This window comes from Pipistrellus kuhlii, unplaced genomic scaffold (genome assembly GCF_014108245.1).
Source record: "Pipistrellus kuhlii isolate mPipKuh1 unplaced genomic scaffold, mPipKuh1.p scaffold_m20_p_1, whole genome shotgun sequence".
NCBI classification, from domain to species: domain Eukaryota; kingdom Metazoa; phylum Chordata; class Mammalia; order Chiroptera; family Vespertilionidae; genus Pipistrellus; species Pipistrellus kuhlii.
The window spans coordinates 59,210,832-59,227,411 of record NW_023425404.1 but is presented as its reverse complement, the minus strand read 5'-3'; the positions used below and the strand labels follow the sequence as shown (position 1 = coordinate 59,227,411).

Here is a 16,580-nt window from a genome sequence, read left to right as displayed (position 1 = left end):
ATTATAAACATAAGCACCCAACAACTGAACTCAAAACATGTGAAGCAAAAATGGACAGAATTAAGGGAGAAATAGACAATTTAATAAGAACAGTTAGAAACCCAGACAAAAGCAGGCATAAAGAGGGGCCTAGCTATAGAGCTAAGCAGAGACACAGAAACCCTCCTAGGTGCTCCACCTATGGGTCACAGACAGAGCCCCAGGAAGATGAGTGGTATGACCACCCTATGGAAATCCTGATAGGTACCAGGCGGGTTTTTCTGGGACCTATCCTGATTACGAGGAGAACTGGAGAACTAATTACAGGACCTGGTGTGAGTACTATTCTGATGATTCTCAGTCCTATTACTGGAATGCTCAGAGTCATTCAGGGTGGATGACAGCCTATCACGTATACTATTTTAATATTTACCTACAAGAAATGATGCATGGCAACTAGTGATGATGGCCATACCTCAGACAACCCATAAGTATCAGCAAGTGTTACCCTTGAAGAGCCAGCCTCCGTGACCTATAGTAGAGTGGCATTTTTGAGAACTTGAAAAGTCTCCAGGCTTTCTGCAGGGTACATTTATTTTTCTGATTGTTTTGACCTACTAAATCTATTATCTTATTTTAAGAAACTTCATGGGCCATATTCTTGAAATATTTTGGGACAAAGGGTGCCATTTTCTATAAGTCATTCCAAAATGAAACATTTTAAAAGACTGATATATCATTGCTTACTTAAGAAAATAAAAACAGTTGAGGTTTGGGAAAAAAAAAACACGCAGATATTTCAGTATTCCATTCTCAATCAGTTAATGTAATAAATATATTAATGTAGGACAAAACCATATGATCACCTCAAATGACAATGAAAAAATTTGATATAATCTAATACTCTTTCGAGATAAAAAACACACACAAAACAAAAAACCACACACACACAAAAAACACACACAAAAAAACACAACACACACACACACACACACACACACACACACAAAAAAAAAAAAAAAAAAAAAACCCAAAAAAACCCAAAACCTCTCAACAAACCAGGAATAGAAGAAAACTTCCTCAGCTTGATAAAAGGGCATCTACACAAATTGCATAGCTAACATTACATTTAATGGTCAAAGAATGTTTCCCACTAAGATTAGGAACAAAATAAGGATGTCTGTTCTCTTCACTTTTATTCAATGATGTTCTAGCCAGGCACAATTGAAAGAAAGAAAGAGAGAAAGAGAGAAAATCTTCCTTCTTTTCTTCCTTCCTTCCTTCCTTCCTTGGAGAAAATCTTGGTGACTTTGGGTTAGGTAAAGAGTTTTTAGATATGACACTGAAAACATGATCCATAAACAAACAAACAAAAAGTTAAATTAGACTTCATCAAAATTAAAACTTTCATGCTGAAAAAGCACCACTAAGAAAATGAGGAGAAAAGCCACAAACTGTGGGGAAATATTTGAAAATCATAAATCTATAAAAAACAACCAGAAGATACAAAAAACTCTCAAACCTCAATGTGAGGACAACCAATCCAACTAAAAAAAATAGGCAAAAGACTTGATGGCACTTTACTAGAGAAGATATATAAATGGCTGATGAAAACATCAAAAATCATTAGTCATTTTGGGAATGCAAATTAAAACCACAATGACATAGCACTTTATATCCATTAGAATGACTACTACTAAAAAGTTAGAAAATAACAACTTCAGGCAAGGATGAAGAGAAAATGGAATTTCATAGATTTCTGAATGGAATGTAAAATGATGTATCTGCTTTGGAAAACTAAATTTTCAGTTTCTTAAAACTAAGCATCCCCAATTATCCACTGATAGATGAACGGCTAAAGAAAATGTAGTATCTATCTATCGATCTATCGATCTATCGATCTATCGATCTATTGATCTATCTATCTAAAACCCTAAAATTCAAATTGACCAAATGGTGGAACGACTGGCAGACAACCAGTAGCTATGATGTGCACTGACCACCAGGGGGCAGATGCTCAATACAGAAGCTTCCCCCCAGGCCACAGGTCCTGACCAGCAGTAGGACCCCAGCAGCAAGCGGGCAGCACCAGGCCAACTAAGGCAGGTGTGAGCTTGACCCTGATCACCCTGCTAGTTGCCCCACAGATCGCCCTGATTGCCTGCTAGGCCTAGGGACTCTACCCATGCATGAATTTCATGCACTGGGCTTCTAGTAATATAATAATATTCAACCTTAAAAAATAATGAAATTCTGCCAAAACTGGTTTGGCTCAGTGCTAGAGCATTGGTCTGCAGACTGAAAGGTCCCAGGTTCGATTCCGGTCAAGGGCTTGTACATTGGTTGTGGACACATCCCTGAGAGGGGGTGTGCAAGAGGCAGCTGGTCAATATTTCTCTCTCATCGATGTTTCTAGCTCTCTATCCCTCTCTCCTCCTCTCTGTAAAAAAATCAATAAAATAAAAAAATAATGAAATTCTGACATATGCTACAATATGAACCTGAAGACATTTTTGTTAATAAGCCAAACCAAAAAAGACAAATATTGTAGAGCTCCACTTATATGAGGTACTTATTAGGTCTAGTAATAATTAATGTTGTTTTCTAATACTTTTTTAAATCGAATTTATTTAAACAATACAACAAAATTTAATCAACAATATAGTTGCCGTTGTTTTCTACTACTTGTGCCCAATGCTCAGGAAGCATTTTAATCCCTCTGTTGTAAAATTCTTGTGATTTTGATGCAAAAAATTCGGTCAATGCATTTTTGAGGCATTCTTCATTATTAAATTTTTTTCCAAGAAGAAAGTTTTGCAAGAACGAAACAAAGGGTAATCAGAAGGGGCAATATCAGGAGAATATGCAGGTTGAGGGAGAACTTCCCATTCCAACTGGCGCAGTTTTTTAGCAGTGATTCTTGCAGTATGCAGTCGTGCGTTATCGTGGTGAAGAATTACGCCCTTCCGATTAATCAGCGCGGGTTCTTTTTCTCTTAAAGCTTGGGCTCACCTTTCCAATTGGGCACTATACACTGCACTTGTAATGGTTTGGTTAGATGGTAAAAGTTCATAATGAAGAATTCCTTTAAAATTCCACCAAACACACAACATCACTTTTTTCACATGCAAGTCAGGTTTTGGCGTGGGCTGCGGAGCCTCATTTTTGTCCAACCATTGAGGCCGCCTTTTCAAATTAACATACAGCACCCATTGTTCCTCTCCGGTAACAATTTGCTCTAAAAACGGCAAACGGTTTTGACGAGAGAGGAGCGAACTGCAAATTGTGACTCTTTGATTACGGTTGTTGTTGGTCAACTCATGAGGAACCCATTTTCCAAACTTTTGGACTTTGCTAAGTGCACGCAATTGATTGGAAATTGTTTTTTGTGAACAATTTAAAGTTGTCACAAGCTCTTGTTGGGTAATTTGAGGATTTTGCACCAAAAGAGCTTGAAGAGCTTCTTGATCAAAATTGGACACACGGCCTCGACCACTCTTGTCATCTAACGAAAAATTTCCCTCATGAAATTTCTCAAACCAACGCTGGCATTTTCTGGCGCTAACTGCATCTTGACCAAGAGCACTACAGATGTTTTTTGCAGCCTCACTTGCTTTTCTTCCTAATTGGAACTCGTAAAGCATGCAGTGCCGAATATGCTCTTCATCCGCCATCTTCTTAGCCCTAGTTTTGCAACAAAAACCAAACCAAACACAAACTTTTTCAAGCAAAACTTGTTAATTGCACTTCACACGTTCTGTAGATACCACGTGTTTGAAGGTTATGTCAATACAAGTCAACGCCAAGCAAGATTTTAAACGAATGTTTAAAAACGACATTAATTATTACTAGACCCAATAGAATGGCAAATTCACATAAACACAAAGTAGAATGGTGGTGACAAGGGGCTGGAAGGAGGGGAGAAAGGGAGTAATTGTTATGGAATTTCATTTGAGATTATGTAAAAGTTCTGGTTGCACAATAATTTCAATGCACTTAATGCCACTAAATTGTATACTAAAAATGGTTAAAATAGTCACTTTTGTTATGAATATTTTACCACAAAAGTATTAAAAAGTTAAACACAAATTTATATATGACTCAGCAATTCCACTCATAGGTATTTACCCAAGAGAAATGAAAATATATATTAAAAAACTTTTGCACTAAGATCCATTGAAGCATTACTGATAATAATAAAAAAAATAGAAACACCCCAATTTTTCCTCAATTGATGAATTATACAGAATTCGAAGTATGTCAGTCTCTGTCTCTATAAATAACTAAATATAAATGTAAACATATATACATTCTAGAGACCTGGTGCACAAATTTGTGCACCAGTGGGCTCCCTTAGCTTGGCCTGCATCCTCTCACAATCTGGGACCCCTTGGGGTATGTCGGAGAGCCAATGTGGGCCCAATCCCACAGTCCAGTCCAAGGGGCTCACCAGGGCATGACCTGGGCCAGGGAGAGATGCAGGAGGTTGGCCAGCTGGAGAGGGATCATGGGAGGGCCTGAGGACATGTCCGGCCCATCTTGTTCAGTCCCATCAGCCAGACCCCAGCAGCAAGTTAACCTACCATTCAGAGTGTCTGACTGCTGGTGGACAGTGCACATCATAGTGACTGGTTGACTGTCTTCTCTCTGGTGGTCAGTGCATGTTATAGAAACTGATCGACTAGTTGATTGTCTGCCTACTGGTGGTCAGTGCACATTATAGTGAGCGGTTGAGCAGCCTTAGCATATTATTAGCATATTATGCTTTGATTGGTTGAATGGCCAACTGACACTTAGCATATTAAGCTTTTATTATATAGGATATGTATCTTTATACACACAACCATACATATACAAACATTTATACATTTAGGTGTATACTAGAGGCCTGATGCACAAAATTCATGCAAGAGTAGGCCTTCCTTCCCCAAGCTGCTGGCACAAGCTTCCCTCTGGCATTTGGGATCCGGACTTCCTCTGGCCATCAGCAGGCACTTGGGACCCAGGCTTCCCTTACAGCCCCAACTTTGTTTGGAAGGTCGTCTGGTCTAATTAGCATATTACACTTTTATTATTATAGATGCACCTCTATATCTATTGCTATATCTGGTACACATACAGGAAGAATACTTTTCAGCTATATAAAGAAACACAACACCATTATGAGCTATAACAGAACAGGGTTGAACCCTAGAATGTAATGCTAAGTAAAAAGGCCCAATTCAAAAGAATTATATGATTTAATTTATCAATTTAATGTATCAAGTGAGACAGAAAATAGACCACAGGTTGCCTAAGGCTGAGAGAGGAAACTGGTATAAACTGCTATGGACATAAGGAATTGTTTTGGGGTGAAGGAAATGTTTAAAACTGAATTGTAGTGATGGTTGTACAGTCTGTAAATTTATTAAGATTCATTCAAAAGAATAAATTTTATGATATGTAATAAATTATAGCCAAATAAAGCTGTTTAAAATATTTTTCTCATTGTCAGGCATTTAACTCCCACCTACTTTTTTAAAATAACAGCTTATTGAAATATAATTCACATATCCTACCATCAAAAGGGTGTAATTCAAAGGGTTAGTGGTTTTTAGTAAATTTACAGAGTTGTATAATCATTACCTCAATCAGTTTTAGAACTTTTTCATCAGCTCTCTCCACCCCAATCCCATATGTCTTCGATGTCTACCCTAGACAATCACAAATCTACTTTCTATCTCTACAGATTTTTCTGTTCTGAACATTTATATAAATGGAATCATGTAATATGTGGTCATCTGTGACTGACTTCTTTCACTTAGCATACTGTTTTCAAGGTTCATTATATTGTAGTGTCTATTAGTACACTATTCCTTTTTACAGATAAATCATATTCCATTTAATTTATCCATTCATCAGTTGAATGTTTGGGTTGTTCCTACTTTTTGGCCATTACGAATAATGCTGATTTGAACATTTGTGTACAAGTTTTTGCATGGACATATGAGAAATTGCTGAGGGAAATTGCTGGGCCTTAGAGTGACTCTATGTTTAACCTTTTGAGACAATCCAAAGTGGCTGTGACATCTTACATTCCCATCATCAGTATATGAAGGTTCTGATTTCTCTACATCCTGTCCCATACTTCTTATTATAAGTCTTTCTGATTAGAGTCATTCTACTGGGAATAAAGTATTGTTAACTATCTGTAGTGTTGATTTGCATTTTCCTGATGGCTAATGATGTTGAACATCTTTTCATATGCTTATTGTCCATTTGTACATATTCTTTGGAGAAGTGGCTATTCACATCCTTTGCTCATTTTTAAATTGGTCCATTTGTCTTTTTAATGTTGAGTTGTGAGAGTTCTTTAATCTAGATACAAGTCCCTTATCAGATATATGATTTACAAATATTCTGTCCCATTATGTGGGTTGTTTTTTTCCCACTTTCTTTAAAAAAAATTTTTTTTAAAGAATTGTCATCATATTTTTATTTTAAAAAAACATATTTTATTGATTTTTTTACAGAAAGGAAGAAAGAGGAATAGAGAGTTAGAAACATCGATTATCTGCCTATTGCGCACTCCCTACTGGGGATGTGCCCGCAACCAAGGTATATGTCCTTGACTGGAATCAAACCTGGGATCCTTGAGTCCGCAGGCTGATGCTCTATCCACTGAGCCAAATCGGTTAGGGCTTTTTTCACTTTCTTGATGGTGCCCTTCACAGCAAAATAGTTTTCAATTTTGATAAACTCCAATTTATTTATTTTTTATTTTGTTGTTTTTGTTTTTTGTATCATATTGAAGAAACCACTGCCTAAGCCAAGGTTATGAAAGTTTAAGCCTATTTTTTCTTTTGCAGGTTTTATAGTGTTAAGTCTTATAGTTAAGTCTTTGATCCATTTTGAATTATTATTTTTGGTACATGTGTAAGGTAGGGTCACCAACTTTTAAAAAAGCTATAGGGACAGGGGTTGAGAGAATTAAGGGCCAGATAAATTAAACTGCCTACTTCTAAAGGGACAGTTCTGGCAATAGCCTAGACTGCATGAAAAACTCATGTTTGTGTGTAGCTATCTGTTTTGCATGTACCAAAACATTCATTCTTATATCATTTCTTTGAAGAAGGGAAACATGCCTAGATGTAATTCAGCAGAGAAAGGAGGAAAATTTTTCCTAAGGGATCACAGGAAACCAGTGACAGAGCCAAAAGCAGACAAAGGATGGTTGACTTGCAGGTCTTAATTCTACCCTGTGGCAAGGATGCATTCACTGTCTACTTTCCTCTCTCTGTTTTAGTAACGGCCTCTGAGTTGCTGGGTACATAGCCACCAACCAGATATTATATTTCCCAGCCTTCCTGCAGCTAAGTGTGGCCATGTGACTAAGTATTAGCCAACAAACTTAAAAATAAAGTGATCTACTTTAGGATATTTTTAAAGCAAGAAATATCTTGCCATCTACTTTGCTCTCTGCGGGCCTGGAGGTTTCAATGCAGCCATGGAGATGAAGCCCCCATGCCCTGCTCTCTGCCTGCCTCACCATGCGCCATGTGAAGGAAGCCCCAATGCCCTGCAGTGTGCTCTGTCTGCCAGGCCTGGGGGCTTTGCTGATACCAACACACTAAGGAAGTTCCCATGACCTGCTGTCCTGGCTCTGTTTGTGGGGCCTGGGAGTGTTCCCTCTGCCACCTTACTACGGAAGCCCCCAAGCCCTGCTGTCTGGGCTCTGTCTGCTGGGCCAGGGGATGTTCCCGCTGCCTCTGTGCTAAGGAAGCCTCCAAACCCTGCTGTCCAGGCTCTGTTTGCTGGGTCTGGGGGTGTTCCTGCCCACTCTGTACTAAGGAATCCTCCATGCCCTAATGTCTGAGCTCTGACTGCCGGGCCCAGGGGTGCTCCTATCACCTCATTGCTAAGGAAGCCCCCAACCCCTGCTCTCTGGATTCTATTTGTTGGGCCTGGGGCTTTCCTGCTTCCCAGAAGCCTTCATGCTCTGCTATCTGGGCTCTGTTTGCTGGTCCTGGGGCTTCCCTGCCGCCGCCACCGTGCTAACTGCTGTCCAGGCTCTGACTGCTATGTATGGGACGAATCATAAAGCCCTCCAGAAACGGATCCAGCCTTGCTGCTCCTGCAGACAGGTCAGACACTCCTGCAGCGGAGCTGAGGGGACTGGGTGCTGCCATCTTGTGGCTTATGGGGGCTGCCATTTTTGTCGTGGAATGATGGTTAATTTGCATATTACTCTATTATTAGATAGGATAATATTGTGATAACTATGTCAGATGGTTACTAGACTTATCAAATATATAAATAAGATATATAAATACCTAATCACTATGTTATACACCTGAAACTAACATAATATTGTCAACTATTACTGAAAAATACATTTAAAAAAATCTACAAAACAACAAAACTCTGGTGTTTGGATCTGAGCCCAGAGATTGATACAATTGATACAAAGTGCCACCTCAGGATTGGGGGTGTTAAAATCTCCACAGATAAATATAATATGTGGCCAAGGTTAAGACTTCTACTCTGAGGTAGTAGTTTGTAAACTTCAGCATGCACCAGTATCAACTGGAGGGCCTATTAAAAATATTTTCTGGGGTACCACTCCCAGGTGTTTCATTTTAGTAAGTCTGGGGTGAAACCTGGGAACTTGTATTTTTCACAAACTCCCAGGTGATGCTGTTGTGCTGCTCCAGGAACAAAAGCCTATAGGAAACTTCAAAGTAGCAAGACAGAAGGAACTGGAGCCCCAGTATCCAAACAACTTCCCTTAAAACACTCCCCTACCCTATAGTATTACCTTAAAGAGAAATGAAAGTTCATCCTGAACTGTAACAACAGCTTAGCTCACATCCCAGCACACATCCCCCTGGATCACATTGTTTCAACAGGAAGAAAAGTAAAGGTATAATTCCCTCCCCCCCATTTTATGCAAATTCACATGCGCAATCTAAACCCTCTTGGCTTTAGAGATGTTTGCCTACAAAAGAAGGATGGCTAGGAACACTGCTTACGATAGAGTGCGTGTCTTGTGATAGCTGGTGAACACAATCCACAGAGCCCTGTTTTGGCAGCATTGTTGAGGCCGAGAGATTATAATCCAAGCAGGCAGTTCAGTTACCTCTCCCATTTAAGTCCCAGTCATAGTTGGGTAGCTCAAGGCTTCCAATACAAATTTACTTGAATGTAAACCATAGCAATGATTCTGAATGATGTAGAAAGCCTTTCTAAATAGCAGGAGGGAGTCGGTCTATGTCTTTTCCCTCCTCTCCTCTTAACACTCTAATACTTAGAGCACTGCAGCTCTTTCACTTAATTTCCATGAGAAGACCTTGAGTATTCATGACAACCTGAACCACCAATGGGGCTTGAACACTTGTTGGGCAAAGAGAGAGGCCAGTAGGAGGTCACCTGCATGGGGTATATGTTTCAATCCCAAGCTCTCTTTGGTAAAACTCTTTGCTAGTGTTTAATTATTGTAGTTCCTAAAAACACTCACAGTATTAAAGGGAAGTGGGCAGGTGGGATCAGAAGGTCATAGAGTAGAAACTGAGATAGAAAGGGAAGAAATGCACATACCTTACAAACTGGCTGAATAAGGCTGTTGTGTTCCTGATGATCCGAGCAGCCTGGGACTCCTCGCGCTGGCATCTCTGTAGTGTTAATCCGTCATCCATGTGGCCTTCTTGGTGGAGGATGACCTGCAGAGCAAAGCACACCGGGCCCAGCTCACATACAGTCCACAGCTGGGCAGCCAACATTTCTTGCAGCGTTTCCCTCCACCCCTGTCCTCCTTCTCCCCAACCAAGTTCCCTTAGGCCCATTTTGAAAATGGAACATTTACAAAGTTATTTTGCCCTAGTACTGACAAGAACTGTCCTTGAGGCATGATTCTTTGATGAAAATAAAATTTTATGTGTCACTGTGTTATGAATTACAATAAATTCCTTGAGACTAGATGGTGAATTTGAAAGGATAAAAATACTTTATATATTTCTCTTAAAGTGAGCACAAAACCTTACTCTTGGTCATTGAAAAGGTCATTTTTTTAGAGACTTATCCTTTAGAGGTAAATTGAGAAAGAAGAAAGACACATTAAGGAAAATCTCTCTGCTAGGATCAGGCTTGAAAGAGAGAGAGGCTGGTAGGGTTGGCTCACTGTTGAACTAGGGAAGTAGCTCAAGGTGGTATCTGCTTCTCAGGGAGGCTTGAGAGACCTGAAAGCATAGGCTCTGGTGTCAGCAACCTGAGTTAGTCCTGCTACTCAATTCCTAGCTGTGCGACCTTAGGCAAGTTCCTTAACCATTTTCTGCTTCAACTCTACCATCTGCAAATGGACATATCTTAAAGGGGTGTTTGGAAGATTAAATGATTTAAATGTAAATAATTTAGTATGTTTCCTAGAATATGAATATTTGTTATAAGGGGCAGTATGTTACTGATCTCAGATTGGTTATCTGGGAGCTAAGCATACTTATTGATTACTAATGACATCATGACAATTTTTGGGTAAGGCTAGCAGCTTTTGGTATGGAGGTCAGTAGTGTTTTCCCCTAAAAGGGTCAAGTATGTGCAGATATTAACCGGGATGGTTTGACTCTAGTTAAAATCAGGATCAAATCTTGATTCAAGATTCAAGTTCCTGTCATAGTTTCTTCTTGAAATGAATAAGCGAAGGGAGACCATTTGCAGGTCTTGGGAGATTTGGAGTGGATAGATTAGTCAGTCTATATGTCAAATAAAACAAACACATATGGCTTTAGTAAATACCTTTAGAATAAGGATTTTTGGTCTTTCTCATTCTTAGCACAAAGAAACAACGTACTTTCCTTCCCATGTGAAAATCTCTTCCCTGTTTTTTCTTCTGAAAATATGTCCTGATAGGACAAATTCACACAGGAAGTAGAATACTGGCTTGCAATAGTTCATGTTCTCTTTTTGTAAAAATACGTTGTATCCCATCTACATATGGTAGCTCCAGCATCAGTAGTAAATGATGCCCTTTCGAGTCACCATTTCAAAACATTAATTTGCCAGAACTTCCCAGCAACTGGTTAACAGTGCTACATTTGGATTTGACAAATCATTGCCATAGGTTTACTCTGGCCTCATTCCTAGCTTTCTAGTCCCTACAGACTCAAATCCTTAGGTTTTATTTGCTCATATAACACATTCCAGCTGACCAGCCAAATAGGAAAGTAATGAGAAATGGGGAAATGCAGCTGTTAGCATATTGTTGTTATGTCCCCAAGGATCTCTGCAGCCCAGTTCCTAAGGTCCTCCCCCCACATCCCTCCCCCCCGCCCCCCCCCCGCCCCCTCTCAGCCCCCCGGGGGCATTCCATAGCCCAAAAGCAGAGAGCACAAGCCTGAGATATGAATGGGAGAGAGGCTACTTCCTTTAAGGTAAGTGACCATTCTTGAGGTTTTTCACTGTGTCTGTTCTCCATTGGTTTCCCCGGGTTTCTGTTTTGTTTGTGTCATAAGATACTGAACACAGAGATAGACATCCTTTGTATTTTTAGAGGGAAACTTCACCTATTCCTCACCAAATGTCAAGGGTCCTTTGAGCATGTCCCCTCCCAGGCAGAGTTACAGCTTAGATCCACATAATCTACTCCCTCTAAATGTCACTATTATCTTAGTAGGTATGAAAACTTGTGGAGGCTCTAGATGGTATTATCATACTCTGTAGAGGATTTAGTTTTCTGTTAGTTTGGTAGGATAGATGATGGATTTTTGGCATTTATTTTAAATTTGCGCTTATTTCTAGGTATAGTTTTTGTTCCCAGAATAGAGCCCTTTTGGGATTTAATTGAAATTTAAATGGTATTTTCAAGGGTCATTCCAACTTGAGGGACCTTGAACCCCAACCTTTGTCTCCCTAGTACTGCCGTACTGTTCACATCGCTGCTTTGTTCGTCTCCCTCGCAGCTGATACTATCTGTCTGCTGTCTTAGCTTCAAAGCCCATCCATGGGCAGCTCAAGATCCCAGAGGAACTTGCAGGTAAAATTTCAGGTTCACATTTCTACACTTCCCTCCATTCTGCAACCTTGGCCCCTCAAGTCACAGAAACCTTGGCTGACCTGGTCCCTAACCTGTCTCTCCATCCCAGTGATGCTAGCACACACCCCATTCTTTGGTGCTGCAACTCAGCAAATAGACCTGGTGAAGTGGTGACAGGTGGAGCTCATCTTAATGCACTTACGCTCTATTTGAGATCTTTAGTGCTCATGTCCTGGATGCTCTGGTAGTTGAAACATTCAAATGGTTCACTTAATTTTGATTGTGTTTTATCCAGCCTTTATAATTGTTTGCAGAGAAAGGGTTGGGCTCATACCAGCTATTGTATGGCCTCTCATTTATTCTCTTTTCTATTTCCTCCTCATCATTTTATTTTCTCTTTTCTGTATATTTTCATGGTATGTTTTATTTTATGCAAAAGTAAGCTATTACCTTATGGTTTGCTACCAACCTCTTCTCTTATCATCATCAACATTCTGGAAAATTAAACTTTTCATTATCTCTACATTGGGCTGGGATACCTGAACTAACTTTTATAATACCATCTAGAACCTCATCTAAACTCCTTGACTAACTAATCCCATGTTTTGTGAGGGTTTTCCAAGAAAAAAATAGCATCGTGCCCATGGCATTTATTTTTTGGTTCCCATCAAAAGAAACTCTCGCAGAAATTGGTTTGGCTCAGTGGATAGAGCGTCAGCTTGCAGAATGAAAGATCCCAGGTTTGATTCCAGTCAAAGGCATGCACCCAGTAGGGGGTGTGCAGGAGGCAGCTGATCTATGTTTCTAACTATCTCTCTCCCTTCCCGTCTGTAAAAATCAATAAAATATATTTAAAAAGAAACAAACAAAAGAAACTCTCTTATGACAATTGATTTCCTGGTTAAAAGAAAGAAAGAAAGAAAGAAAGAAAGAAAGAAAGAAAGAAAGAAAGAAAGAAAGAAAGAAAGAAAGAAAGAAAGAAAGAAAGAAAGAAAGAAAGAAAGAAAGAAAGAAAGAAAGAAAGAAAGAAAAGATGCTCTGTGTGTGTGTTCAAGCCAGTTTCCCATGATCACATGATGGACCACTCAGATCAGGATACATTCTCTGTGGAGACAGCGTCATCCCACAATATCTCATCTCTCTGCATATTGGTTCCTGTGGGCTTATTATCATGCATTTGCTTTTTCTCTGGAAAGATTCTATTTAGTCTGTATATTACAAAAACTTCAGAATAACTCAATGATCGACTTAAATGGAGGGAACAATGATGTGGTTAATCCCCAAACACCATACCACCAAAAGCCATTTGGTGCAGGTTTTAGAGTCCACTGAACAAGTTCTGCCACTCCTCACACATATGTCTGCTATCTGTTTAACTTTCTTTTTGAACTGAATATGAGGTCAAAGTATGAAATTAGCCTTTAGAATCAGTCACAGAACAGCAACTAAACATACATCATGTTCATCTAATTCTCACAATCACTTCTCTTGCCCCGTAGCTTCCACCTTAGTGTAAAACAATTTGGACAGCCTTTCTGACTCCTCACCTTTCTTTTCAGGGGTCCAAGACGGGATGTCTTGGCATCTTGTGCTTTGTAGGTCACCCACAGACCACTGGCTACGTGCTGGACAAAGCAGACAGAATCTCCATACTTGATTTCTGGAACTCCCATGCCTTCTATATCTCTTTTGTGAGTAGAATCTAATTTCTCCTTGATTTCCTATTTCACAGAAAATGAAAAGAAACAAACGCCAGCATGTCTGATTAAACAGAAACACAACACAGAAAACAAATCACCCATGCTGAATTTGTAAGCCAGAAAACTGATTACCAAAATCATCATGTTGCTTCTGGCCAAGCCAGGATTTCAGCAGTGCCTGCTTCCCTTATCTGCTGTTAATTGTAAAATCAGTGGTTTCAAGTTTTGGCTACTTTAGTGATTATTTAAGTCCATGGGAAAAGGAGACGGCTGGTCGGCCTCTCTTTGGTTCTGATTTTATATAATTCTCCATTATATTTCTACTTTTATACTCCTGACTCATCTTGATAATTAACTCTTTACTGGTCAATTAACTTTCATAAAGTTTTGTATCTTCCATAATTTTAATGGCTATCTTATATAAATGTTTCAGGGACTTTAAAAATATCATTTATAGAAGTCAGAAAAGCAGACTTCTCGAGCATGTGGGGCTACTGGGCACAATTGTCATGCCGGTCACTTATGGGCTTCTCAGTGTGTGCTGGGATCATGGTATCATTCTTCCATTGACACTGTTTCACTAACCTTATGAAAAAAGGAGTTAGCATGCATCAGGGGTCCCCTTGGTAACAACCTGGGGTGCCTGTCACAGAATGAGTCTGGAAGTAGACTTATGCTTGGTAATTCTGTCCCCTCTTCATCAATCAAGACCTGCATGGCTCTACTCTATTTCTAGTTTGTATTTGGATTTTTTTTTTCTACAGAAAATGTTGTGTACTGTTTCCTCTGCTTGTGACAACTCCATTCTCATTCTTACTGATAGAATAAGAGTAACATATGTATTGAGCTCTTACCATGAGCAAGGCTGTGTTCCAAATTCTTTACATATATTAACTCTTCATAGCAGCCTCTGTTGTAGCTACAGATATCATACCATTTTTACAGAGGGGAAAATAACGGTAAATACTTTGCTCAAGGTCACTCAATAAGTGAAAGGACAAAGATTTAAACCAGGAAGTCCAGTTCCAGAGATTTGCTCTTTCCCACTGCTCTCAACTCCTACTCACCCTTCAACACCCTGCTCAGATGTCACCTTCTCTGTAAAGGCAGAGTTATTCTCTCTTTCTGTATGTCCCCAACACAATCTCATTCCTCTACTGCGCAATTGGCAACTCTAATTGTAAATGTGCTTGTTTAGATGACACTTTCCATTTGCAAAGCTGTAAAAGAATCAAGGGCTAGTCCACAGAATCTAGCATCTATCAATTACTTAATAAACATATATTGAAAGAATATATGAGTAATTTCTTCACACACACACACACACACACACACACATATATATATATAATTTATCTTTATTGTTTAAAGTATTAAAGATGTCCCCTTTCCCCCCACTGACCTCCCTCTTCCTTGCTCCTGTCCCCTCCACAGGCCTTCACACTACTATTGTCTGTGTTCAGGGTTATACATATATGCATATAAATTCTTTGGATGATCTCTTCCCTCCCATATTCCCTTTCTAACATATTTTTCATTTCAGCTCTCCTTTCTTTTTCTTCAAACCTTCATAAAAGCAAAATTAGTTATTTTTCACATATTTACAGGATCATTTTGAGCAATGTTAACACTTCACAAGAAATTTTTATTTTAAATGTATGTTGAAACATTGGCTAGATTGTTAAATATGACTTCTTTCTCAACACAAATATTTCCAAAGAAACTTATTTTGATTTTATTCCTGCTTTCCAATAAAAAAGCTAATGGGAAAACAGAATTTGATATATTAAGATTTCTTTACAGGCAAGTGGTTAAGAGTACATTTATTCTAAATAAAAATAACACAGTGACTACTTGATTTTCACTTCAGAAATACCCATAATTCTGTAGCTACTCAGGCCAGTAAAATATTTAAGTATGTCAAGTTTTCATCACCAGCCTGTTTTGTAACCATAGGCAGTGCAGCAAAATAAAAATAATACATACTACAACAGGTAAATGTAAATTATTACACTGATCTTGAAGAGCTCACAGTTAAAACACTGTATGCTCCCAAACTGTCCATGATGATGGATTTTTCATTTCTTTTTCACTTTTCATTTATTTAAATATGACTTTGCCAAGTGAAAAAATATCTAGGATTTTTTTTCTAGAGTCCCTGAAATAAATGGATCATTATTATATAGAGAATGAAGTGTCTCACTCTGTCTTTGCTTTTACAAAATAGCATCAACTCCCCAGATTTTATGACAGTCACTGCAGTGGCTGCTTCTAATTTAAAAGAATAGGAGCAACAACAAAATCTAACACATGCAGATAAACCAACACTAAAGCCTACTCAACTGAAACCTAAACAACAACAGTGACATATCCTTAAGGAAAAGGAGTAGTCCACAATAGAGAGAAGCCTGGCTTGGTGGACAGCAGACTGGGCATCTTCTTCTGACTCGAGCATGAACTAATGCTCCCCTCTCTGTTTTCATTTGATCATGCTCCAGATTTCTCACTCTGCTCCTGGAAATGGAACCTTCCCAAAGGAGAGGGATAATTCAGTCACTCCTTTTCAATAACTCCCTAGTGCCTACAGAATACAATTCTCATTCCTAACTTTTATATACCATATGCTTTAATTGAATTGGCCTATGGTGCTTTGATATGTGAAGTGTTACATTCCTATAGGTCTTTATTGACATGATACTTCCTGTTTGGAACTCCCCTGCCTCCCTTCTGCATCTTCACATCTTATCCTTCAAGCCTTTAACAGGTCCTTTAGATTTTCTCTGTTCTTATGGCAGCTTTCTTCACCTCTCTCAGGAATCTTTAGCATCTTCTGCAATATGAGCCCTTTGCTGGTACACTCCCTGTCCCCTGCCACTTTGAAAACTCACCAAGGGCAA

The 16,580-nt window shown here is 39.1% G+C and overlaps 1 protein-coding gene across 1 annotated transcript in view; it reads right to left on the bottom strand.

The window, feature by feature from the left end:
• RYR3 (ryanodine receptor 3) overlaps positions 1 to 16,580 on the bottom strand; it is a 350,151-nt gene that overhangs the window by 250,839 nt on the left and 82,732 nt on the right. The window contains 2 exon segments of the mRNA XM_045583784.1: positions 9,556 to 9,677; positions 13,531 to 13,704. Of these exon segments, the coding sequence (XP_045439740.1) occupies positions 9,556 to 9,677; positions 13,531 to 13,704 (296 nt within the window).